Consider the following 27,159-nt stretch of genomic DNA (forward strand, 5'->3'; position numbering starts at 1 on the left):
GGTGAATGGGAAGGGGACCGCTCTCTGTGGCCACCCCCCTCCTCTCTAGCTGTGGAGTCAGGTGGATTCGTTCATTATTCACAAACTGTAAAAGGAAGCAGCACTGCAGAAAATGTTAGAGAATAAGTCTCAGGATAGCTGGTGAGAGAAAAAGTGAGAGAGAATAGTAAATATACTGCTGTTAAGGCAGGGAAAGAAGAAAGGGAAGGCAAGATAAAGGGAAGGGGACAGGGAGAAAGATTAGGAGGAGGGAGGTGGGGAGGAGAGAGGATGGGGAGGAGGGAGAAGGATGGGGAGAAGGCAGAGGGAGGAAATGGGGAGGAGGGAGAGGAAGGCAGTGAGGGAGCATGATACAGATACAGTGGCCTCTCCAGGCCCTGAGTATCTCTACAAGGAAGCCCAGTTGCAGTGACTCTGGCCACCTCTAGAGAAGGGATCCACCACCAGATGGGAGGAATTGGAATATTCACTATATTTGGACTGTACGACTTTATCTTTTACTATATAACAGAGAGAGAAGGAGGGACAGAGGGAACAAAACAGAAGCTTATAAATGCAGCTAATACTCTAAGAGTGAAAAGGAGCACTTGCTGCCATCTCTCCTGCAACAGAGAATTTATAAAGTAACCATCAAGCTAGAAAAAAGGTGTAAGGGAGCCTCACACTCCAGCTCGCCACACTCTTATATGAATCTGACCTCATCCCAGTGGGTGGCCCACAGACCCCTCTGTGGGAGCTACAGGCTTTTAAGGGGACGTGGAGGCTACATGCTCTGCAGCCCTTCACTCCAGCATCCAACAGCATCCTAGAGCACTTAGAGCACCTCATTATGTGGGGTGGAGGGTGGGCACAGCTCTAGGAAGTGCCATGAGGCAGAGCCAGGCCCGTGGAAAAGCCAGCTAGGCCCCTTGCGTGCTTGCCAGCCCTCAGAGGAGGCCCATGCCACCTGCAGGGCAGTTTTACTTCCCTTCCTCTCCGTCCACCCAGGCCAACCGCTTCCTCCCACTGGACACTTACTGTCCTCTTTGCTCCCCTCAGCTGCCTTCTCTGCCTCCCTGCTCTGCACCAGCTTTCCCTGGTTGCCCCCCTCCCCCACTACCTAACGCTTGATTGTGAATTTATCTGGGGACCCATTTCGAGTCTGTACTCCCACATTAGAAATACGTCTTCCAGGGATCCCTGGGTGGCTCAGCGGTTTAGCGCCTGCCTTTGGCCCAGGGCGTGATCCTGGAGTCCCGGGATCGAGTCCCGCATCAGGCTCCCTGCATGGAGCCTGCTTCTCCCTCTGCATGTGTCTCTGTCTCTCTCTGTGTCTCTCATGAATAAATAAATAAAATCTTAAAAAAAATTTTTTAGAAATACGCCTTCCCCAAGGATGGAGCTCTGCTCTCCCGTTGCCACTGTGCCCCCATGGACTGCCTAAAGGAAGGACATCCACTCTCCCTCTGAAGCCCTCCACCTTCCAGGAAGCTGCCATAAAGTATCCAGAGGGAACATCTTGCAACTCAGATGGACAAAACAGGACCGGCCTTAAGGACAGACACTGCCTGTTACAGTGTGGCTACATAACTGCCACCATCAGGGATTTGACTCTCCAGAGAAATCCCCACATGAGCAAAATGATGTTATTAACATTAACAGCAACCTTTACAGACCAGGAAGATGAGAAACCATCTCGGTCACTCTCTAAAGAGCCTGGCTGGGATCCCTGGGTGGCGCAGCGGTTTAGCGCCTGCCTTTGGCCCAGGGCGCGATCCTGGAGACCCGGGATCGAATCCCACATCAGGCTCCCGGTGCATGGAGCCTGCTTCTCCCTCTGCCTATGTCTCTGCCTCTCTCTCTCTCTGTGTGACTATCATAAATAAATGAAAAAAAAAAAAAATTAAAGAGCCTGGCTGGACAGCCTGCAACTCATGTGTTCAGAAACTATTACACAGCCACAGAAAAGAATGAGGAAGGGTTCCTTTCTATATGCCCAGTGCTCCAAGAGATGGTGCTGACCTGGTGTGTGTGTGTGTGTGTGTGTGTGTGTGTGTGTGTGTGTGTGGCATCCATGACTATGTCATCATTTATGGTAAGAAAGGGAGAACTGTGATTCTCGAAGGTCCTTTTTGCTTCTATGGACAGAAAATGCAGACAAGGCGAATAACAGTGCCCTGCAGGTGGAAGGGGGGCAGATGGGGGCGCCTCATTGCAGGCTCGTTGTTTATGAACCCTGTGAATTTATTCCCTGTAAAGGAGCGCCTGAGTGGCTCAGTGGTTGAGCGTCTGCCTTTGGTTCAGGTAGTGGTCCCAGGGTCCTGGGATCGAGCCCTGTGTCAGGCTCCCTGCTCAGTGAGGGAAGCCTGCTTCTCCCTCTCCCTCTGCTGCTTCCCTTGCTTGTGATCTGTCAGATAAATAAATAAAATCTTAAAAAAAAAAAAAAAGAATAGTAGGAAAACAATGCTTACAGTGCAGTGGCTGCCACTGGATGCCTGCTGTGCTTCACACGGCAGGTGGACTGGGTACTTGGTGGATACCACAGCCCTAGGGGGCAGGGATGGTGACAGTTCCCAGATGATACACAGGGGACAAAGGCTCAGAGGCTGAGCTGGGCTTTGGACCCCCAGAGGTCAGGCCCCACAGCTCTCCTACCGAGGTCCTGTCCGGTCCTCCTGGCCACCCTGCTTTAGTGCAGGCCAGGCAGTTATCACCCAGGTCACCGATATCAGGAACTGCATGAAAACTTCTGGGTACGTTGATTAGATAATTCCAAGTATTTAATTATAATTGAAATAATAGCAACAATAACGGCAATGTAATAAAAGCCCTGCTAGCGACTCTATGAACACCCACCCTTCACCAGGCCCTGAATCCAGTGTGGACTGAACCCATTTTGCTGAAACATGTGCCGGCTCTAGACCAAGGCCAGTATTGTGGTGGGCCGCACCTGCACAAAACCCTGGCCGTACCTGATTCAGGGTCTTCTGCAGGTGCGGGGTGCCCATGCGGTCGGCCATGTGCCGGTAGGCTGGGTGGGAGAGGAAGAACTTCCTCTCGGCCGCCAGGGCCGCACGGATGTCCTTCTTGCCCTCGATGTCCTTCTGGCTGCGGTTCACCACGCCAATGTAGCCTGCGGGGAGAGAGGGTCAGGGCAGGGGCAGTGCCAGGTGAGCCGAAATGCACAGACGGCCACTGTGGCCCAGGCAGGCACAGACACGGACCCTGTCCCAGGAATCACTCACAGACCAGGCCACAAGCCAAACCCGTTCCTTGGAAAGGCAGAAAATATAAATGCACGGTGTGCTCCTGAAAAGTAACATAAGTGTTTGGAGAAAGGAGGGGTGTGAGACCCAGTGGGAGGTGGGGGGGCAGAGGAAAGCTCTGGAGAAGACAAAACCCACAAACTGAGCTTTAGAGACAAGAAAATCATCTCAAAAAAGAAGGGCAAGAGGGACCAGCTCATCTTGCCAGGTATTAAAAACCTGTTCTTAAGCTGTTACGTTCGAAAGGGTTGGATACATTGGGGCCTGTATGTCCGGAGAGATGAATGGAATAGAACAGAACAAGTCTAAACGACACACGACGGACAGGTAGCAAATGATGGCTAATGCTTTGGAGCCAACAAGAGGGAAGCTCAGTCACTCAATGGCCACGGTGGGCAAAGAAACAAAGTTGGCTGCCTGCCCAAAGTAATCCTCCAGGGTTCATGGATCTACACATACACTGTGACACTGGAAGTACTTAAAGACAACATGGGTGCTTTCTAGAGATGACTATATTTGGGTTAAAAATTTTCTGAATCAGACCCAAGAAAATGGTAGCTATGGCTACATGAGAAATGGGACCTGCATCTGGGGCTGGGCAACCTCTTTCACAAATGGCTGTAAGTACCACTCTTGAGTTCTTTAATCTAGAAAATAATATTTAAGATAAAAATGCTAGTGTAAAAAAAGATCTGCCATATTTGGATATGAAACGATTGGAAGAGAAGAGAAAGGGGATGGTGTTCAAAAAGCCAGTACAGGGGCACCTGGGTGGCTCAGTTGGTTGAGTGTCCAGCTCTTGATCTCAGCTCAGGTCTTGCTCTCAGGGTTGTGCGTTTAAGCCCTGTGTTGGGCTCCATACTGGACATGGAGCCTACTTGAAAAAAAAAAAAAAAAAAAAGAAAAGAAAAAGAAAAAAAGCCAGAAGAGTCGCAGGTTCCTGAGTGTGGATGCAAGGCGCCCAGCAGTCCAGGTATGTGAGGTGTCACGGACACCAAGAACTCAGCCGACTGGCCAACCCATGGCAATAAATAGTTGTTCTTCCTCGCTGTTGACATGATGCAAGTCGGAGATGGATTCAGGAGAGGTGGCAAAACTCCCAAAGGGATGCAGACAGGCATTTCTACCAGTTCTCTCAGTGGGGGGCGATCAAGGGTTCCCTTGGGGAGGAGGGGAGTGGTGCCTACCAGCCATTTATTCTGCAACTCTTGTGCAGGACTGCTGACCTTTCATTCTCTCCATATTGGCCATTATGCCCATTTGGCAGATAAGGGGAAACAACCAAGGTGAGGCCACAGAGTGCGGCTCCACGAGAACCCAGATGTGAACCCACACTGGTAAGGCCAAAACTCACTGCCATCCATACAACAGTACGCAGGACAACAGCGGAGAGCAGAGACCGTGGTCTGGCTGGGATTGTGGGTCCTAAAAGTTTAGGAGTTCTGAGTCTTTTGTAAGTCAAGAAAAAGGATGCAGCTGGAGAGAGTCCAAAAGCCACAGGACAAGAGGAGAACATGGAGGGAGGGAGGCCCAAGGGTACAAGTCGGGAGCTGGTGTACAGAGGAAGGGCTGACTTTCTTGGAAACAGACAGGAAGGCAGAGGAGGGCAGGCGCAGACAATGGTGAGTGGCAGGCGAGGAAGGAAGCTGAGGAGGCCTGTGTCATCCAGCCACCCAGCACCAATGCAGAGCCCAGACAGCATCCCTCGGGGACTAAGATTTAGGCCCAATACATGTGGGAAGAGCACAGGGTCCAAGTGCCTGGCAGAGGGCATGGACACGCGTGGGGTATGCTTCTGTCTTCAGCACCAATGCTTCCTTCCTAAACATATGACACAGATTCATTCCTCAACCCCTGATCCTGGCAGCCAAGTGGGTTTTTCGCCCCCAACCATGTTCCGTCCTGATCTGGGGCCACCTCTAGTTACAGGTGGGGAAAGGTGGAAACCAAGGTCTGAATGTTCTCCCTATGCCTATCCCATACGTGGAGGAGGAGATCCCTCGGGGCAATAGATCTAAATGGCACTGGCAACACCAACGTGCCAGGAGGTACCTAGAGCTGACAGCAGATCCCCCAAGGGAAGGAATGGGCAGGAAAGGGAAGCAATTGAAAAATGGCTTAAAGAAGATTAAAAAAATAAGTAAAAGCCCATATAGACACTTAACACCATGCCATAGTGAAAAACAGCAATAACCTAAGTGTCCAACTTAAGTAGGGATTGAGTAACAGCCCACACGTCTCATATAAAGGATCCCGTAGGACCTCTGGAAGTCACCTGGAAGAACACTTGCTTATCATGGGGAAACACTGCTATTCTGCTAAGTGAGATGGAAAAGTAGGTGACAAAGTGGCAGGACACTGGACAGCTGGCATTCCAAGCCAGCTCTGCCATTCCCTAGTTTTGTGAGCTGGAGTAAGGGATTCACCCCATCTGTGCCTCAGTTTCTTCATTCATAATACAGGGTTAGGAATCAAGCCACCGTGTTGGATTATCATCAAGTTCAATGGACTCTCATACATCAGGAGCGCAGAACAGTGTCTGCTACATTAACAGACACTTAATAAATGTTTGCTATTCTAATTTTTTGAAAATAAAAATATTTAGACTACTCCTATCAGGAGACCTAAACTTGATCCTAAACCTGAACCTTATCAGGCCTCCATCTAGATTTAATTACTAATTCCCAATCCCAAGAGTGGGACATGATATGGTTTCTTCCACAAAAAACTGGTACAGGAAAAAAAAGAAAAAAAAAAAAAACTGGTACAGGAGGAAAAAGGGGGCTAGTGGGGGAGCTGTTTAACCAGAAACCTAGGTATTTATGTGTAAAATGATATGCTGAGGATTTGCTCTGTAATCCCACAGGAAGCAAACAAGGGGAGGACATTCGAAGATTCGAGATTAGCTGTGTGTTGATAACCACTAAGGCTGGGTCCATGGGGGCTCCTCATTCTCTACTTTCAAGAATTTTTTTTTAAATGTTCACAATAAAAAGCATGAAGACTAATAGAAATTACGAATCCTGGGGTGCCTGGGTGGCTCAGTTGGTTAAGCGGTCCGACTCTTGATTTTAGCTCAGGTCATGATCTCAGGGTTGTGGGATCAAGCCTGACATTGGGCTCCATGCTCAGTGGGGAGTCTGCTTGGGATTCTTTCTCTCCTTCTCCCTCTGCCCCCCAACTAACTCTCTCTCTCTCTCAAATAAATAAAATCTGAAAAAGAAGAAAGAAATTATGATCCTGGGGAATCTTTTGAGAGGAGAACCACAAAGTATGAGCTAATGGGAAAGGCTGCGCCGTGGATGACTCCGGTTTCCTTCTTCTGTAGGCCTTCATTAGGTTCCCCAAGTTAGCAGGTGTTAACTGTGTAACTGGAAAGGGAAGGTGTCCAAATCAGAAGAGAAAGATACATACGGAAAACCAGTTACTCTGGGTGGTGGGGAAACAGGCAACTGTGGGTGCTTAGCTGTGTATACTCCCTGGCATCGGTCTAGGTGTCAGTAACAGTAAGGACAAACATAGTTAACATACCCATATACTCCCTGCCACTGCACCCTGCGGCCCCCAGCTCCCCGCACAACCGTACCTCTTCTCAAGGGGAGTAGCTTGTTCTCCAGGATGTCCCTGGCGTCCGTGCCTTCATCCATCAGGTCGAGCTTGGTGATGACACCGATGGTCCGCAAGCCTGAAAGACCCCAGAGGTCAGAAGAGGTCACAAGGGAGGAACCCAGGCTGCCAGCCTTGGTGGGGGCCCCCTACTTCCAGGCTGTGAGACCTGGGAGAAGCCATAACGTCACCTGCCTGGACCCTGGTGTCCCTCATGTCAGGTGAAGAAGCAGCCACACCAATCTGAGGGTTGTCCATGAAGGTAAACTGGCTTGTGACAAACGTTCAATCAGTAAATACTGACCACCATCATTGTCACTCCCATGAGCTACGACAGTGTCTTGCTGCCGCAGTGTTAAGAAAAAAACCTCACGGAAACTCAAATCCCAGGTCAGTCTCCATGCTGTGCTGAGTTACCTGAGAAGTCCTAACATCATATCCAAACCCATGGCGACTGTTTCTAGGGTAACCTTTCACCTGAATGGCCAAAATTCCACTCTGGAAACCACATCATCGGATTCCTCCTATCCCTAGGTCACTTAGAATCAAGGGAACCCTCCTTGTGAAAGTGCATGCCTAGAGATCAGCTGCCCTTGTGAGACCTAAGGATCCCCTCTGTGATAACGTCTGTATGCCTATGTGACACACAGGAAGCCTAGGGAGATCTCCAGAGGGTGCTATGGGGGACATTAAGGGTGTGACAGCTGTGCTGTCCCTGGCACCCCTGCTTGTTCACATTCTGCTGTGAGCTTGTGAGCTGCCATTACCTTTTTGGAGGGGCCATAGCTATGAATACTCGCAAAGCCCATGCCAGACAGGGAGGGGAGAGACCGAAGGAGGTAGGAGATGTGACTGGTGGGCCTGGGGGCCTGGACGCTATTGGAAATGCTAGATTTCAGTGGAGCATTATTTATGAAAGACCAGAAATAACCCAAACATTCAAGAACAAAGAACAGGCGACAATGCCAACTCCGTGGATGCTACGTATATGTGTCCCTACAACACAGGGAGACACACACACACCTTACAGGAAGATAAGGAAAGACTGCTCCATTTTTTAAAATAGAGTTTACATAGGAGAACAAGCTATGGAAGGCTAATTACCAGGTGCGGCCACCATTAACCTGTGCGGGGGAAGGGGAGCGGTCACTTTTTAGGTTCTGTATTTTACATGGGTGGCATTTTGGGGGTAGTCATTATGAACACTTTCAAAGCCAGACAAAAAAAGCCAGCATCAAATTCACAAGTGTAACTGAACCCATGCCCATTTTCTCACCACCTGATCAAGCCTATATGGCATCTCTGTCACAGGAACGAGGGGCACAGAAGGCCAGGGAGGGTGTGTGCACGGGTAGGGGCAGCCTCTCCTGGGAGAGCATGCCTGCAATGACCATGGGGACAGAGTCCTTCGCAGGACAAAGAGATACTCAGAACATAGCCCTGGACTCTGAAAAGCTCGCAGTCTGGAAAGGGCCATCAGCTGCCACTGTTTGCCAGCCGCCCTCAGGCTGAACCAGGGACGGGAAGCCAGGTAGGAAGAGGGTACCAGAGCCTGTCTCTTCCCAGCTCCTCCCTGGTCCCTGACTCCCTCTAAACCAGGGAATCAGGCAGTCAGAGGGCATCATACAGGCTATACTTCAGTGTGTGTCTCACTCTACAACGTCCAACACGTTCAGGACACCCAGCTCCCCACAGCAGCCACCAAGGTCCCCTGGACAGTCCTACCTCGCCCTCCCCTCCTCTGCCCTCCCTTCAGCTTGCTCTTCCTTGGCCACTACAGAGTCCTCGCTATGTCCTAGGCACCCCAGGCTCAAACCAAGCCCAGTCTATTTAGCATCACTGTCCGTTTTTCTGGATTTTGCCCCTTTCATCACTCATCATTCTGATCTTGCCTGTAACATCACATCTTCAGAGGCCTCTGACCCCCCTTGCACTCCAGCCTCTCTCCAAGGGTGGGACTTTCCTCCAGTGCTTACCTCTGGCTGAAACTGTCCCACCTGCTTATATTCTTTTTGTCTTCTGTCTCCCCTATTGAAACATCAACTTCCCAGTAGCAGGGACCCTGTCGATTTTGTCCCCTGCAGGTCCCCAAGGACCAAACAGAGCCTGGCACATAGCAGGTACTTAACTGACATTTAATAAATGACCCAAGGAAAAATTTGACCCAGAATACCTGGAGCCAGAGACACCAAAGTCCCCACTACTCCCTACTGCCCCATCTGGCTTTATTAACTCATCATCCTTTGACTTTCTCTGCCTGGCCCCTAAGCAGTTAGAGGGACATCTAGTCCTCTCAGCAGCTCTATAGGCCAGGATTGCTGTTGCCATTTTGACAGAGGGGGAGCCCAAGCTGAGGAGATGCCCAACTGCCACACAACAGCCTCCTAGGGGCAGTCCTCCAGCACTGCTGGCCCCTAAGGGAAAAGCTGTATCCCAGAAGGGCCTCTGCCTAGGGGTTACACACCAAAGAGAACACCAGTGACTTGGAATCAAGGATTCTGGGCAAGCTGCCACACTCCCAGGCCCTCAGAAGGGGAAGCCCTCCTACTCTAGGGCTCAATGTGTTACCTTGTGGGTCGACCTCCTTGGCCAGCTTGAGGGCGTCCGAGTTGGCTAGGTCCATGTTGGCAGGGGTGACGGCGAGGATGAGGCTGCTCTCCCGGCTAATGAACTGCAGGATCATGTCCTTGATCTGGTACTCGATATCTGGGGGCTGGTCCCCCACAGGCACCTTGGTGATACCCGGGAGGTCGATGAGGGTCAGGTTCAACACTGAGAGGGAAACCAGAAGGAAAGGTCATCAGAGACAGAAGAGGGGAGGCACGAACTGCCCCAAAGCTACTCAGCCCACTTCCCAACGTGCTGGGGCTCAGGCCTCAGGGTTCCTCCTGACCTCCAGCCAGATCATACCTTCAGATCCAATAGCTCCTCTTCTAGGGCCCCCTCCTACACACAGCCTCTCTTTATTGCAGTGATAGTTTTATTATTATTATTTTTTAAGATTTTATTTATTTATTCATGATAGACGGAGAGAGAGAGAGGCAGAGACACAGGCAGAGGGAGAAGCAGTCTCCATGCCGGGAGCCCGACGCGGGACTCGATCCCAGGACTCCAGGATCGCGCCCTGGGCCAAAGGCAGGCGCTAAACCACTGAGCCACCCAGGGATCCCGATAGTTTTAAATCAGGACATTTGCACTGGTAGGCTAGAACTGCCCTCAGTGGCTAAATTGCAGTCCATCAATTCAGCCATGACCAAAGGCTACTGTTTACAATGTTTACCATGAAAACAAAAAGATGATAATCCAATAAGAGACACACTCTGACATGTACTCATACAAAGACACATTTTCTATTATTTCTATTATTACCATTTGAGTAAAAGTGGTGAAATACACAGTGTGATATACACACATACACATTCATAATTACTAATTCAGGCATCAGAATATAAAATGTTTGTAATATTGAAGGCAGGTAAGTTTTTGTTCTATACCCTTTCATAATTTTTGAATTTTTGCACCAGATACAGTCATCATTTACTTAAAAATAAATCAATTTAAAAACTCATCTCTAAGAACTCACACTGAGGAGTTAAGAGTCTGCTGGAATATTCCCCAAATGCTGTCTGAGTTAGCATTGAGTTAACAATCCATGCCCCAGGGCCAGAAGTGGTTGGCACATGATGGCAGGTTGCTCTGAGTAAATGATGGGAGTTCTAAAATCACGACATTCTGCAGAGAAGACTGGCTGTCTGGGTCCTCTGCAAGGGCCAGAAGACTTGGTTGCCCTGGGCCGGTGTCCTTACATGGCTGCCATCACCTGGGAGCCATACCACCGCCACCCCTTCCACTCAGGCCTACACATGTGGTTTGCCCTGGTCCCCATCCCTCCCAACAGCCTTCCCAGCAATCTATATTTCCTTAGAGCTGAGGCTGATTTCTCAATACCACGTTCTGATCAAAACATGGAAAGACAGAGATCAAGAGGACTGTGTGCATAAAGAAAAATGGAAGGGGTCCTATTTTTTTGTGAGGGCACAGCAGACCCCAACCATGAGTGGGCCAGTCGCCTTCCCTCTGCCCCGACACCCAGAGGGCCTGTGCCTGTGTTGCCTACCGTGGGGCGAGTAGACGCGCAGGTTGATGGGCACTGGGGAGATGCCTTTGTTGGTGCCCGTGACCCTGTCGGTTTCCGCTTCGATCTCTTGCCGGACTTCATCAAAGTCGGTAAACTTTTTGGACTTACAGTGCAAAAATTCAGCATATTCTGAAAAAGGAAGAAAGATGCTCAGGATGAGAAAGAGAAGCAGCTTTGCTGTGGATGGGCAGCCAATGGTCTTCGGAGACCGGTGCCTCGTCAAGCAGAGAAAGTGAAAAATTGGTCACCGTGGCTCCAGGAATTTGGGGAACAACAGATTCATCCTCACAGTAAACATTTCTAGACATCGGGGAATTAATTCCTCAAGGAACGGAAACTCTCCTGAAGTATTTGCAAAACTACATGTCATGACACACTATGCAAAAAACAAAACCAAAAACCCAACAGGTGGGTGTAACCAGTGCTCGTTACTTTTGGACAAACAGGACAGAGGGGAAATAATACCAGCACGCGTCACCAGACAGCAGGCGGTGTACATGTGAGGAGGCTGCTGCTTTGGTGTCACTGAGTCCAGAGTCAGGATGTAAACCCCCCTTGCTGTGGGTCAGACAAAAGAGATGCAAGCCGCCGTCCCGGTGGGATCCTGAGCTGCCAGCACTCTCTGGCTGGCCACGATCCCAGACCCGAGTCTATGGGGCCCATGTGCCCTTCCTCCCCAAGTCGCCTGCACAGTGTAGAGAACAGGGCGCCACTGCTGGCCTCACTAGAGCCCGTCTCACTATCTCCTCACCTCCTGGCTGTTTACAGGGCCCCCCACCTAGACACAAACCCCTCAGGAGAACTGCTTTCCGGGCAGGGCCTCAAGGGGACAGAGGAGGCCTCTTCACGCCTTCTGGGCCCTGGAGTGTCTGAAAGCGGTACTGATGCCGAGATGCAGGGAAATGAGTGACTAACAATCAGAGCTGGGCCCATCAGATATGGGAAAGAGCAGGAATAAAATATGTTCATCCTCAGATGTAGGTACTGAGCCTACAGGTGTGTAATCCTTCAACTTTTCCATGTTCCAATCTTCGTGGTAAATGTTGGGGAGGGAAGACCTCGAAGGCTCAGAGACCACAGTTCTACGGTAATGCTAAAAAGAAGCCGGAAGTGAGTCACACTGGCAGACAGCCCAAAGAACTGGACCACTACAGAGAGGCAGAGATGCCTACAGCCGCGTCATCTCTAAGAGTAGAGAACTAGAAATTGCCTCGATGTCCACCAGGAGGAGACCTGGCTATACAAACCCAGCACAGACATACCATCAGCTGCCTCAAAAGAAAGGATAGAGATGGAGCCGGAAAGAAGAAAGCCCAGCAGCTCTAGAACCTCCGCTCGGACAGAGTGAGGCAGAATGAAATGAGTGAGAAGAGGTTCATCATCTCATCACCGAGACCTAACCAACCATGGCCAACATTGAACCCCCACTGGCTCCAGCCAAGTGTGTGGTCCCATTGCCCCTGGATAGTGAGCACCTTAGCTCACTTAGCAGTTCCTTAGCAGAAGGCATCTGTATCACAGATGAGGAACCCGAGGCCCAGAGGCAGGAACTGACTTGGCCCAAGCTTAGCGGTGGAGCTGGGATTTGGAGTTCAGATCATCTGTCTCTAGGTAGTGGCTCTCAAGTCACATGGCCTCTGTGTGAGGCCGCCGGCAGGCTCTTGACCTCTCAGAACTTCTGCTTCGGGGACGAGGGAGAACTCTGTGGGCTCAGATCACCAAGTACCCCCTCTACTGTGGGCACTGGCTGCTGGGGGCCAGGGGCAACAAGGACACCAGCATTGGCAACCCCACCCCACCCCCATCAGCTGACCCAGTTCCCAAGGACAGTCATGCTCTAGCCCTCCACAGGGACAAGAGGAAACGCTTGGCTGCTCTTCCGGCAGCAGCCTCCAAAAATGGAACAGTCAGTCCCCCAACCCCCCACAGCATACCTCAGTCCTCATCCGGCTCAAGGCCCTGGGCTCAGCACCCAAAAGAAACCACCCCCCTTCCAGGAGTGTAGCCACAGGGCACAGGCCCTCTCCCATGTAGACCCTGCCCCTCCAGGCCTGGTACCTGGAAGGCCCACCCGCACCTCTTCCTCCTCCAGGGCCTGCCTGTCTGTTACCTCTCCCAGGGAGCCTTCCTAAACTCCATGCCACTTGACACCATCATGTCCTCTGTCAGAGCTAGATCACCCTGGGATCATGGTTATGGGACCAGGACCTGCCAACTGTGACCCCTAGAATCCAGCGTGCATGGGCAGCCTCCCCTTCTGCCAACTCCCACATCTGCAGGATGTGCAGATGGTGCCGGAAAACCACGGCTTCTTCCCCAGGGAGCCAGGGGTCAGGGGTGAGGGGGGCAACAGAAACCACACCTTCTGAGCCCAAGAGGAAGATTCAGGAGTCAGCCAGGCCCACCCCTTACCACCCACTTTACTGGGCTCCTTGTCACTTTGGAACTACGAGTCGGATTCCAGAGCTGATACATTAAAAAGTTTCCACCAAGCCTGCTTTTATTTTATTTTTTGTGGTAAGCCTGTTTCTAAAGGCAGACCTTGCCTCCCCCCTTTCTTTAGAACCCTCCATGGCTCCCAAATCACTACCTCCCCAGAGTCCTATGAAATTTCCTTCTCCCCAGCTTCTAATTTCAGCTCACTCCCCTCCAGTCACTCAGGTCTTCTGCCTCAGGGCCTTTGCACTGGCTCTTCTACCTGCAGGCTCTCTCCCTAGCCTCCTTCAGGTTTCTTCAAGTGTCACCTTCTCCATGAGGCCTGCTCTGGCCCCCACCCAAGAGAAGGGTCTCTTTCCTCCATCCCTGCCTATGACCCTCCAAGTACTGGCCACCTTCTAACAACGCTGACCTTATCCTGTGTATCCTCCTGGTTCAAACTATAAGGCAGGGATCTGAATTTGCACTGTTCACTCTGTGTCCCCGGGGCTCCTTCTGGGTGTACCTACTGAAGTCTTCCATAATTGTTATGTGTGGCTGAATGGCTATCAGAAAGATAATATGGTCCGTCCCTGCTGCAGCTTCTGTAAGGGGCCCAACTCCAATCCCACCAAGCTGAATATATGGGAGACAGGATAGAGATGGATGCTGGCAATGCTACCTGATGTTTTTTTCCCCTCTCTCCCACCCCCTCCTCCTCCTTCCCTTCCTCCTTCCTTCCTAAGATCTCGACAACAAAGGCCTGGCCCTGAGCTGGGCTCCTGGTCTGGTGGAAAGATGGGACAATGTATAAGCGAGTCATGGCAGGTGCCACAGACACTCAAAAGAGACCCAACACACCAGAAGCTAGGGGCTGGTGGGGACCTCCTGGAGGGGCTAACCTGCCGGGCTCCAGACCCAGCCTGCGCCAGGACGATGGAGGCAGTCAAGGGCAGTGCTGGGCAGAGAGCCCGTCCCTGCACCATCTCTCCAAAGTGGCAACTTTCACCCATTGCCTGTGGACACTCTGGGCCCAGGGGCGTCTGGGGAAGGAGGGGAGTCTCCCATGGGCCGGGTTGGCCTCTGTGTCCCAGTGAAGAGAATAGAAACCTGAGAAATAGGCGGGACGGGCTTTGCCCGGGGCTCCACAGCCCTGTACGTGCTGGAATGCTGATGATTTTTTTAATGATCTCCTGGCCCAGAAAATAAGTCAGAGGCCTGAGGGCTGAGCTCAGAGTTTGTGATGCCTGGAGACTCCCTCCCTCTCAACTTGTTTCCAGCAACCAGAGCTGAGGTCCCAGCAGCGGAGCCACACCCCTCTCTCTCCAGCCCAGCTGCCCTGTTTCCTAACTCTGCCTTGTTCCTGGGCAGATAATGAGGCCGGTCCCACCAGTCCCTGAGCCCTGCTACATGCACAGCCCCACTACCACCTGGCCCTCCAAGCCAGGCCCTTCACGGGACCTGGCCCAAGCTCTGGAGCACACCAGGAACGAAGCCATAAGCTGGGCCCTTGTCTAGCACTTGTGCTGCTGACCCAGAGGTGCCAGCCACCCTCTCCCACCACAGGGCTTCCCACCAGCATCCTACTGTGGGGGTGGTGAATGCACTTGAGGTTTTTTCTAGAAAGGCATTCTATCCTCCCTCCTCGACTTGTTCCTCCCTCTCCTTCAGGCCTCAGCTCTAAGCACCACTCCATGGGGAGGCCCAGCCTGACCACCTGGGATCCAGCAGATGCCCTGCCACTGGGGCTCTCCTTCCATGGTACTCCTCACCGTGTGCTCAGGTGTCCCCTGCTGGGGCCGGAGCTGCAAGAGAGATTTATCTTGGGTCACTGCCCTTTCCGGTGTCTGGTAGTAGGTACTTAATGCAAACTACTAATAAAACATTATTAGGTGCCACAGCCTAGGAGGACATCGCCCTCATGAGTCCTAACTGAGTCCCCATGGTGCCAAGCAGCCAATCCCTACTTTGGGCACCTCCCAGGTCCTTTGAAAAGGTGTCCTCAGAGGGGAGATGACAAGTGCATGCTGCCACCTTCTGGGTAGTGGGTCACCTGGCACACAGGAAGCAGCCCCAAGACAGTGATCATGGTGGTTCCCTTACGCCTCGCTTCCCGAGAGGTCTTTGGGCCCTCCTGTTTGAAAGGACCTAGAGGAGGGCAGCCCGGGTGGGTCAATGGTTTAGTGCTGCCTTCAGCCCAGGGCCTGATCCTGGGGACCTGGGATCGAGTCCTGCATCGGGCTCCCTGCATGGAACCTGCTTCTCCCTCTGCCCCCCTCTCTCTCTCTCTCTCTCTCTCTCTCTCTGTGTGTGTGTGTCTCGTGGGTGAATAAATAAAATCTTAAAAAAAAAAAAAAAAAAAGGACCTGGAGGAGACCCACAGGACTGAAGCCACCCTTCTACCCTGCAGGCAGCCCAGGTGACATATCTTAGCCGGAAGTTCTGCTGGAACCACCTGCCTTCCACCTAGCCCCTCTGGCCTGGAAAGGGTGAGCCAGGTACCATGACATCATGGGGGGAGGTGGCCAGAAGGGAGAGGGGGAGGCATGCCTAGCCATGCCCCTCTCTCCATGCCTCAGTTCCCCCACAAGGAAATGGGACAACATAGAACACAGTTGTGGGGTTGCTATGAAATTGAATTCCATTGGGCTGAGCCCACAGGGAGCACACAGCTTAGCTGCCAGTCAGGGAAATACACAAGGCTGGCCTTGGGGTCTTAGGGCTTTTGTTTTGTTTTTGTTTTTTTTTTAAGAGAGAGAGCAAGCACACATGCATTGGCGGGGAGATGGGGGCAGAGAAAGAGAATCCCAAGCAAACTCTGTGCTCAGCTCAGAACCCAACTCCAGGCTCAATCCCACAACCTTGAGATCATGACCTAAGCCAAAATCAAGTGGAACACTTAACCAACTAAACTATCCAGGCACCCCGGGGGTCTCAGGGCCTTGCGTGGAGAAGCCTGCCCTGGTCTTCATGGATGTTTCCCAGCCCTTCCCCATCCTCAACCCAGCAAGGGGTTGGAACCACCAGGTAGACTCCTAGCAGCAGGAGATGGGGTCTCCCTTGCTCCATCCTGGCATCCACAGGCATGCTGGCCTGGGGCAGGAGGAGCCACCGGGGGACTCAAATACACTTGAGAGACCCTGAGTACCACATAATCAAACAGGTCCGATCAGGAGGGAGTCTGCAGAGGCTTTAGTCAATCAAGAAGAGGCAAAGTATGTGGCACCTCCCGAGCCTGTTTGGTCCTCAAGCTCCCTCTGATTTGAGACAAATCATGCAGATCTCCCAGTCTAGGGCACACTGCCACTGGGAAAACATGCTATTGGTATTTATCATTAAGAAATACATATATTTCCCTCCATTTTGACACAGAGCTCCTAAAACCCTTGGAAAGCCCTAAGTGACAAGAGTAATAGAGGTGTCTTAACATCCCTAACAAGCTCCTTTCAACCACACATCAGTTTATGCTAATGAGGTAGCATTTGGAAAGCACTAAGGGATGGGGACTGCCTGCCAGAGAGACCAATGTATGTGATTAGAGGGTTGGAATTTTTACCCATCCCTACCCACCCCCACCTCGGAGAGGAGACAGGGGACAGGGGTGAGGGGCTAGGGTTCAGTCAGTCACCAATGGCTAGTAATTTAATCAATCATGCCTATGTGATGAGACTCTATGAAAATCCCAAAAGGAAGGTGCTCAGAGAGTTTCCTGAGTGGTGAGCATGTGGAGATGCTACCCAGCTGCTCTATCCTTTTACATTAACCACTGATCCAGGAGAGTAAGCTGTCTCCCTGAGCTCTGTGAGCTGCTCTGAGGAGGGGGCCCTGGGAACCCCAGATCCACAGCCAGGGGGCAAGAAGCACAGGTGATGGACCTGGACTCGTGACTCGACTCGTGACTCACAGTGAGGGTGGAGACAACAGTCTGGTTGGACCCCTTCTCCTGGGGGATGGGACACTATCTCCAGGCAGGCAGTGTCAGAATGGAGGTGACTGTAGGCCACCCAATCAATGTCCACTGAGCACTGGGAAGCTGCATGGTAATGTGGAAAAAACCCACATACACTAGTAGAACAAGTGACAGCCCCGGTTGGCATCCTGGTCAGCCCCCAGCCTGACTCTGTTTCCTCATCAAAACAAAAGGCCCATGCCCTGAATGTTGCAGTCTGCCAGCTTTACAGAAAAGGCCCTGCCAGTGCCAGGCTCATGGGGAGAGGTGCTAGAGAAAGAGGTGTTGATAATACCACCCTCCTTCCACCAGGAGAGGAGAGGCACAGCAGCAGCCCACAGAGCATGCTCAGGTACCTGGCTAATGCTGACGGGGCACTCACTGGGTGCCAGGTTCTGTGCTGGGCATAGGAGAGTTGTGGACAAAGCAGGTCAGCATCCCTGCCCTCTGGCACTGACATTTTGTGGGGAGAGAACCATTAAGAAAATATAAGAACAGGATGAGGTTACGTGCTGTAGAGGAACTAAGGCAGTAATGATGGAAAGGGGGTTGTGGGGATCCCTGGGTGGCGCAGCGGTTTGGCGCCTGCCTTTGGCCCAGGGCGCGATCCTGGAGACCCGGGATCGAATCCCACATCAGGCTCCCGGTGCATGGAGCCTGCTTCTCCCTCTGCCTGTGTCTCTGCCTCTCTCTCTCTCTCTCTGTGACTATCATAAATAAATAAAAAAAAAAATTAAAAAAAAAGGAAAGGGGGTTGTGGCTCACCCAGGAGAAGAGGAGGAGGAGGAGGAGAACAAGGGCAAGAAAAGTGGGCAGGGCGTTCCAGGGAGGGAACACAGTGAGGGCACACAGTGAGGGCAAAGGCCCGGAGGCATGAATCTCCTGGAGGGGGATTGGAGCAGCAGCTAGGGACCAGGAGGAGGTGATGTCCCAGAGGCCAACAAAGCCCTGTTGGGGGCACAAAGCTTTGAGTGGGAAGCTGGAAGCCAAGCCCTGCCATGCCCTCTCTGGGCCCTGAGAGCACCAGCCAAGGTCAAGGGAAGGGAGGCTTAGGAGGCTACATTCCACACAAGAACAGTCCCCAGCACCCAGGGTTTATGAGGCCAAGGGGTGATACCCAAGGAGAAGCAGGGTTCATCCATGAGCCATCAAACTTCTTGGTGGCTTCGGTCTTAGGTAATTTTTTTTTAAAGATTTTATTTATTTATTCATGAGAGATAGAGGGAGAAGCAGAGACATAGGCAGAGAGAGAAGCAGGCTCCATGCAGGGAGCCTGATGTGGGACTCGATCCTGGGACTCCAGGATCATGCCCTGGGCTGAAGGCAGGCACTAAACCGCTGAGCCACCCAGGGATCCCCAATTTTTTTAAGACTTTATTTTTATGTAACCTCTACATCCAATGTGGGACTTGAACTTACAACCACAAGATCAAGAATTGCACGCTCTACTGACTAAGCCAGCCCGGAGCCCCATGTGGTCTTAGGTAATTTTTAAACTAAGCAGATTAAAAGTAATGGCTCACCAAGACCAGTCTGGACCAGAAGCCAGGCATCACTGAGCCTCAGGACTGCAGCCCAGCTGCAGAGCCACATCATGGGGCTCTAGACCCCATAGGAGGCAACAGCCACACAAAGCCACATGGGGTGCCAGGGCCACAAGGGAGGTACCACTGTCACCCCCATTTTATTTTATTATTTTATTTTATTTTACTTTATTTTATTTTATGATTGATTGATTCATGATGGACAGACAGAGAGAGAGAGAGAGAGGCAGAGACACAGGAGGAGAGAGAAGCAGGTTCCATGCCGGGAGCCCAATGTGGGACTTGATCTTGGGACTCCAGGATCGCGCCCTGGGCCAAAGGCAGGCGCTAAACCGCTGAGCCACCCATTTTAGATGAGGAAGCTGAGACACAGAGAGGGAGGCCACCTGCCCCAGTCCCCAGACAATAAAGGGTAGCTGTCTGGCTCCAGAGTCCTGTTCTCCAGAGTCAGCTGGACAAAAAAAGTCTACTCTCTAGAAGCAATACAGCCCCACATAGCCCCTAGAGGGCCCTCCATCAATCACTTTGTCCCACACTACACTTAGCTTCCTCCCTGTTGAGTGGGGTGTTCCACATCCCACCCATCCCAGGCACCTCTGTTATCACCCTGGACTGCCCTTCACCCCCACAGCACTGCCCTGGGCCGGGCCTCATCACCTCTTGCCTGGTTCCAAGCTAACCTCTCCCAGGCTTCCCTGCCTGCACTCCTGCCCTTGTCTGTGCTCCTTCCACAAGACAGCCAATGGGCTGAGCTGGTCTCTTCCCCCACCACGCGCTCTTTGGGCTCTCACTGCCTGATCCCTCACCAGACTGCCAGGCCATGTCACCTGCCTCCTGCCCCTCCATGCCAGCCCCACTTCACAGCTTTGCACATGCTCCTGCCCCTGCCCAGAATGTTCTCCCTGGGCCCCTGGCCCAAAGTATATCCAATGGCCAATATGTCCCACACCTCCAGTCCTTTCCCCTGTCAGACTGACCACAGCATCCTATGTCTGCCACCCCCACGCTGCCTCCCTGGCATCTGGCTGAGATCCAGCACAGAATGGGCACACACTCTGCTGCCAGCAATAAGATACTGGAAATGCCACAGTCAGGTGGAGAAAGAAGCATATGTGTGCTGGAACACAGCAAGGGCCACTTCCATATGGGACACCTGAGCCTCACTTCCCACCTCCACTGCCAGCCCAACAGGATCCAACCAGGATTCTACCTCCACGGCAGCCATCCTGTCCCCATCTACCTTCGGGCACCACTCCTACCTCCTCTGGGTCCCCTGCCCTAGGCTGGCTCCTGCAGTCTCTTTTTCACCAGCAACCACAAGATCTGGTCAGGCGACACTTCCCCTAAGGGGGCACCCCACCAAGTAAGTTTAAGGCTGGCTCTCATGAGGACCCTCCTGTGCACTCTTGGGCAAGTGGCTTCACCTCTGGAAGCCCCAGTTCTCTTTTCTGTAAAGTGGAGATGACAGGAATGGTGACCCCAGCATTAGTCCAGGTCAGACACTGAGCTGATGTGAGCCCTCAGAGCTTTCTGCCTTCAATGCTCTTCATAGCTACCTCTCTCTGCTAGGAAGAGCTCCCTCTTGCCTGACACCCCAACACACCAGTCAGCCTTGGCTCCAAAATCACTTCTTCAGAAAAGCCCTGGGATGCCCCATCCTCTAGGATGAAGTTAGTCACTCTCCCTTCTCCACACATGCTTCAATCTGGTGGGAGCCAGGCCTGCCTGTCTCCCTCCTGGTCTTACCCCAAGTCTCCCCCTTCTGTCCCCTCGCACCAATGGGAATGCCAGGTGGGCAGGGGGCAGGTGGTGGCAGTAGCCTCGGTCCTATCACTGCTGTGTCCTGGACCTGGCCCAGCCCACAGCATGCACTAAGTGCTCAGTGGACCACAGCTGGGTGACGGCCACCATGGAGACAAGAGGGAGCCCTCCAACCATGACACAGCCTGCCATCTTCCAGTGCAGAAAGCCAGCCGACCTGTTCTCCCAGCAGGCCATCTGGAACAGGCCGGCAGAAAGCACAAAACCGCAGCCCAAGTCAGCACCACACAGGGAGAATCGGGAGTGCGCCAGGCGCTGTGCTGCATGTTGAACGTATTGAATGACGTGGTCTTCATGGCAACCGACAGAGTCAGAGCTATTATTATCTTTCCAGACAGGAAACACATCGTGAGCAGCAGTCCCTTCCCAGGGTCCCTGAGGCCAGGAAGCTGCAGTCACGATCTGAACCCAGGCAGTCTTAGGTGGCAAGGCCGACCCACCAAGGCAGAGGTTTTCCCCGTGTGGCCAGGAGCCAGAAGCAGCAGCAGCAGCAGCAGCAGCAGTAGCAGCTGGGAGCTCATTAAAAATGCATCTCCTCAGCCCCCACCCTCTACCAACCTGCTGAATGGAGAGCGGAAACCCACTGGGCCAAGACCTGTGCGACTCTCTGACCACTGTCATCTGAAACTGCGGCTCCGCGGCTGACAGTCCTGGGCCAGCTGATTGGACACCTGAATCCACAGGAAGCAGCCCATTGGCCCGCCTGTGGCCTATGACATGGCAGAGCTCACAGAGAGGAGGAGGAGCGGAGCGGGGCGGAGTCAAAGATGAAAAAGAGCCTGGGGCAGAGCAAGGAGCAGGGTCTGAGGTCTGACTGGCCTGTGCCCAACCTGGATCTGGGGCCCAGTGTAAGGGCAGGTGGCCTGGATAAGCCTCAATTTCCCCATGAAATGGGGGTGTGTCAGGTGGCTTCCTAGCACGGGTGTGTTTAACCGGGCCGCGCAGTGAGGCTGGCGCCCACTGAATGCTGAATCAACCAAGGCTAATATTCCAGGTCAGTGGGAAAGCAGCATGGAGGCCACACAGGGCTCTGGAGAGAGGAGAGGTCATGCCCTGAGAGCTCTCCTGGCCCCTTCCAGCTTCTGACCTGAGATGATTTCCCAGGAGGCCTCAGTGGGTTTTATGCCCGGAGACATGCCCACCTCATGCCAGATACTTGTAGAAAGAATAGAGATAAACCGTGGCCACTGAGGAGGAAGACAGGAAAAAAATCTACAAGGGGGCTATTCTATATTCAATGGATGGGCCTCTCCCCAAAGCCAATGTCATGATCAAAACAGACATGGTGGTGATGCTGCTCTAACAAAGAAGGGGACAGGACAATGGAGTGTCTCAGGGGACTGATCAGAGCAGCTGAAAACCCTGCCAGGGAAGCTCTCTGGTGGACAACTGGCAAGATGAGTATGGACCGGGCATCAGAGAGCATGCAGGGACAATTACTTTTCTTGGGTGTGGTTCTGTGACTGTAGGAAGGTGTCTTTAGTGAGAGGGGAGGCACACTGAAGCATTCTGGGTTGACATGTCACAATGTCTGCTACTAGTTTTGAAAGCATTCAGCAAAAATGCATTATCCACAGCATAGCAAGCAAACATGGCACCTAGCAGCCTAGCCTTGACGATGGAGGACACGGGTGCGTGCCCAAAGAGCCCTTTCACGTGTCAACTCAGCCGTGCTTCAAATATGCTACACAGGTGGAGAATGCAAATTCAACCCCCAAATGACAGCCCAAGACCCCAGACACCACCATCAGCGCCTCACTCCTGCTGGGCACTGCATCCACGCTCATTTCTTGCTGCTGCAGCAGCAAGCGGTCCCACTGTACCTGTTTTTGAGAAGATGAGCTGCAGAATGAGAGGCCGCCTGGTGACGATTCCTGAACCTCGGGGAAGGAAGTCCCTGTGGGAGGAAAAGGAGAGAAGTTACTCACTCCGCTGGCTTGAGGGGCAGGAAGTGTGACCACACATGTGAAGCAATGCAGTCTTGCAATTGGGGCAATGTCACCAAAGACACCAGTCCCAGCCAGGAACTGGGGAGCGCTCTGACCTCAGAGGGTCCTGAGGCAACAGGGGGCAGAGGAGTGACTGGAAAGAAGGTTGCTGATGAATGAAACTATCTCCCTTTGGCTGGCTGTCTTCCAGGCCCAGCACACCCAGAGAGCCCTTTCACTGACAGATAGATATTTGAACAATCTCCCCACTACCACCCAAAAGAGATCACTCCATTTCCTACATACATGTAATAAATATAATGCCATATGTCTGACATAAAGACTAAATAAAAGTATTTGATGACAAAATATGATGTGTTTCATGTCCCCCAAAGACAAATCGATAGATATAGGCAGGAAGTAGATCAGTCCTTGCCCAGGGGTAGGAAATGAGGAGGGAGCTTTCTAAGGTGCTGGAAACATTCTAAAACTTAACTGTGGTGCTGCTTACTTAACATTTACTGAAAATTTACTAAAAATATCCCGGCATTTGAAATGGGTAGATTTCCTAATACATAAACAATCCCTCGATAAAGCTGAGCCACCAGGCATCCCTAGGCTCAGAGAATTTCAAACAAGGTTTGCACCTAGGTAAATGTTCAGACTATCTGAACTTTGTGGGGTGCCTGGTGGCTCAGTGGTTGAGCATCTGCCTTCGGCTCCGGTTGTGATCCCAGGGTCCTGGGATCGAGTCCCATATCAGGCCCCCCACAGGGAGCCTGCTTTTCCCTCAGCCTATGTCTCTGCCTCCCTCCCTGTGTCTCTCATGAATAATAAAATCTTAAAAAAAAATTATCTGAAATTTGTGTAGGACACAGGAGAAGTGGTACTAGGCAGGTGTGGCCCATATACAACAAGACAAGCATCCTGGGGTTCTCAGTGTAGAGCCATGGCCACCATCCCACTCCCCAGAGCTGTGACAACCAGAGTCTCAGGTGGGCACCTACTAGTGTTGAGAACCCCTGCTGGGAGCCTGAAAGGCCGCAGAGGAGGCCACTGGTTCTCAGCCCAGACTAGTTGTCATAATCCCTAGGAATGTGCTAATAATCCAGTGGGCATTCCAGGGAGAAGGTGCACTTTGGCATACACTATGCAGGACCGCCTGTGGACAGCCCCACTGCACTTCTGCAGCACCTCCACTGGCTGTGCCCAGGGTGTTGGCAGTGACCCTGTAAGGTTGGCCCCACACACTTGCAGGGAACTGTAGCCCAGCCTGTGAGACTAGGGGCAGCAGAGCTCCAAACGCCCCACAGGGGCACAGCCAGAACAGTAGAGCAGGGCACACTCAGGCAGACAGGCCCAGAGAGGGGTGGCGTGTCTGTGGTGCTGGAGATCACAGTGAGGAGGCTGGTCATCATTCTTAGAGCAAGGCAGCCAGATGGGGTTTCGGGATTCTAACTATGGGTGCTTTTAGGGAATGTGGTTTTATTTTATTATTTTTTTTTAATTATTCATTTATTATAGTCACACAGAGAGAGAGAGAGAGGCAGAGACACAGGCAGAGGGAGAAGCAGGCTCCATGCACCGGGAGCCCGATGTGGGATTCGATCCCGAGTCTCCAGGATCACGCCCTCGGCCAAAGGCAAGCGCTAAACCACTGCGCCACCCAGGGATCCCGGGAATGTGGTTTTAAAAGAACCCTCTAGTGGCTGTCAAGGCAAGGGTGGGAGTCCAGAGGCAGGCAGGCTAGAGGCATCCACACTGGTACACACATGTGTAATGACAGTGGCTGGACCAAGACTGGCAAGGACACTGGACAGCAGTGGGCAGACACCGGACAGAACTAAGAGCAGTTTAGGAGACAGACAGTCACAAACATGGAGGGTGGGAGGGGCTGAGAGAGAGCGAAGAACCCCCCGAGGACACTCATGAGCCCCAGGAAGACGAAGCCCACGGCCCCTGGCAGCAAAGTCACCCTCTACACCTCAGGGGTCACCCATGGAGCATGATGGAGGTGCTGGGAACACCGTGTGGACATGTTGATGGGGGCCCCATGAGATGGGGGCAGTCAAAGATGACACACTATGGGGGTAAGAGAGCTTGGGAACTGGGATGGTCAGAAAAGGCCCCTCTGAGAAGGAGAAACGAGGTGAGCTACATGTCAGGGTATAGAATGGGCAGGGCGGGAAACAACAAGGAGGCCCCCAGATCACCAGGCCCTAAAGTCAGTTCTTCACCATGACCCCTGCCAGAGGGGGCATCCCAGGGTCTCCAGGAGAGCAAAGCCACTTCGTGCCAGATGCCAGGCTCTCCCAGGCCTGCTAGTGGCTGTTAACCTCTCAGGCACCACACATGGCCCTGACCCTGACCTTCCCAGAGGCCCAGGTCACCTGGCTGAGAGGCAAGGCAACCCCTTGCACATCAGAGCCACAGTGTCCTGGAAACCATCCATACCAGCCCTCCGACACAGATGTGGTGACGGCAGCAGTGACAGTGTATGCGTCCTTCACCAGAATCTCCCACTCCACCTCTTCGAGGCAACAGAACGGGTCAGTGACCGGACAATACAGAAGCATAGGAACAAATCCCTCACACCGGTCTCTGTGCTTCCCCCATGCTGTGTGTGTCACTGACCCAGGATCCTTTTCACCACTGACCCGTGCTCTCTGGCATGGACGGGCCAGTTTGCTCATCTGTTCTCTAGTTGATGGGACATTTGGGGTCTTTCCAGTTTGGGGTCATGTACATACAGCTGTTATAAGCATTTTCATACATGCCTCTTGTAGACATATGCCCTTGTTTCTCCTGCTGAGTCAGAGGGGACACCTGAACAGGCAAAACTAGTCTCTGGAGATAGAAATCAGAGCAGTTGGTTCCCTTTGCAGAACTGATTAGAATGGGCACAAGGGAACTTTCTGGAATGATGACAACATCCTCTATCTTGATTTGTCCGGTGGTTTCCTGAGTGTATGCATTTATTTAAAACAAACAAACAAACAAACAAAAAATAAGGTCACTAGGCCTCAGGGAGCAGTAGGAATGTGGACTGAAATTCATGGGGTTTGGCCTCTGACCCCCCGGTCATCCGGCATCTGGGCCCACAGATCTGACTCAAAAGCCGCTGGCATCTCCCCAGCCGGGGCCAAGCCTTCAGTCACTGGTATTGGCACATGCTGTCCTGTGACTGTTCTGGGCGTATCTAGGGGGCCAGGCACCACAAGGACAATGGTAATGCCACAGACAACGGACAATGAGAGCCTCAGAAGAACAGAAGAGGACCAGCATGAAGCCCAACAGAACCCCAAAAGCACCCCAAAAGCTCTGGGCACATGCAGGGAAGGCAGCTTTCTGGGGCTGGGACTTGGCGGTGAGAGGGAAGGATGATGGGAGGGTACAGCCCCGGGCAAAGGTGGCATGACTCGAGGGGCAGCCTTGCACACCAGCCTGGGAGCACCAGTCACCCTGGATTCCTCCATCTGTGCTTCCAGAAGTTCTCAGACTGCAGAGTGGAAAGAGCACCAACATTCCCCCCAAAAGCAACTCCCCAGAAATTCCCAAGAGGCTCCAGAGGAAGGGCCTGTCGGACAGCTACACTCCCAGACCCACCCAGATGGTTTCCTGACACAAGGCAGCAGGAGTAGCTCTCAGGGCCTTCCCTCCCCTGGGAAGGCCACCACCTCCCCGAGTAGCTCTGCCTGGAACATTGCCCACTCATCTAGAGTCAACTCTCAAGCCTCAGTCATCTGCTTCCTCTACCCTGAACCAACCCGCCCACCCCTGCAATGAGGGCTGCTGTACACCCAGGCTGCCCTGCACGTGGTGTGACTTTGGGCCAACTTCCCTGTCTCTCTCGTCTGGGTCTCCTGGTGAGTAAGATGGAGTAGCTCTGCCCACCCCAGGGGTCAGCTGGGCACCAAAGAGGCACCCCTCCCCATGACGCAGGCCCCCCCACCAGCTCTGGTGTCAAAGGACACCTCCCTACGGAGACTTCCCACCCTCGCTCAGAGCTTCAACCCCCTCCCTATGTCCCTCCTACCCTCATTTTTTCCCTCACCACTCACACTCCAACCCACCCATCTGCTTACCCATCCCTCTCCACCACGAAACTCCCCAGGACAGGATCCCGGGTCTGTACTGTTCCCTGGCACAGAGTCAGGGTTCAGTAAGTATTAACCATGACCATTTCTGCACCGGGCCCAGGTCTGGCCCCAAGATTCTCCTTCTGGGGCTACAGACAGTTCTCTTTCTAAAGCCAAGACTGGGGCTCCAAACCTCCCTCCTAAAGTCACAGGATCCATTCCACATCTGACAGTCTTCTACCTGCCCATCCCACCACCCTCACCCTACCCTTGCATCCTCTCCTCTGGGATCTCTGCACTTCTGGCTTCCAGCCTTGGCAGGAACTTCTACCTCTGCCAGGAAACCCTTCCCCAACAGGTATTGCCCACTTACCCATGGGGAAATGCAGTGGCTCGCACCCCACCCCCAACACATATCCCTTCTCACTCCCACT

The 27,159-nt window shown here is 52.6% G+C and overlaps 1 protein-coding gene across 11 annotated transcripts in view; it reads right to left on the reverse strand.

Moving 5' to 3' along the window:
* The window catches only part of DNM2 (dynamin 2), an 88,303-nt gene that overhangs the window by 33,128 nt on the left and 28,016 nt on the right, over nucleotides 1-27,159 (reverse strand). For all 11 annotated transcript variants that reach the window (XM_072787248.1, XM_072787246.1, XM_072787247.1 and 8 more), the window contains exons 2-6: nucleotides 22,542-22,615; nucleotides 10,969-11,118; nucleotides 9,420-9,623; nucleotides 6,832-6,930; nucleotides 2,952-3,112 (exon numbers count right to left, since the gene is read on the reverse strand). In XM_072787248.1, coding sequence (XP_072643349.1) covers nucleotides 2,952-3,112; nucleotides 6,832-6,930; nucleotides 9,420-9,623; nucleotides 10,969-11,118; nucleotides 22,542-22,615 — 688 coding nt within the window. The remainder of the gene's footprint in view (nucleotides 1-2,951; nucleotides 3,113-6,831; nucleotides 6,931-9,419; nucleotides 9,624-10,968; nucleotides 11,119-22,541; nucleotides 22,616-27,159) is intronic.

The sequence above is a fragment of the Canis lupus genome, chromosome 19, assembly GCF_048164855.1.
Source record: "Canis lupus baileyi chromosome 19, mCanLup2.hap1, whole genome shotgun sequence".
Classification (NCBI taxonomy): domain Eukaryota; kingdom Metazoa; phylum Chordata; class Mammalia; order Carnivora; family Canidae; genus Canis; species Canis lupus.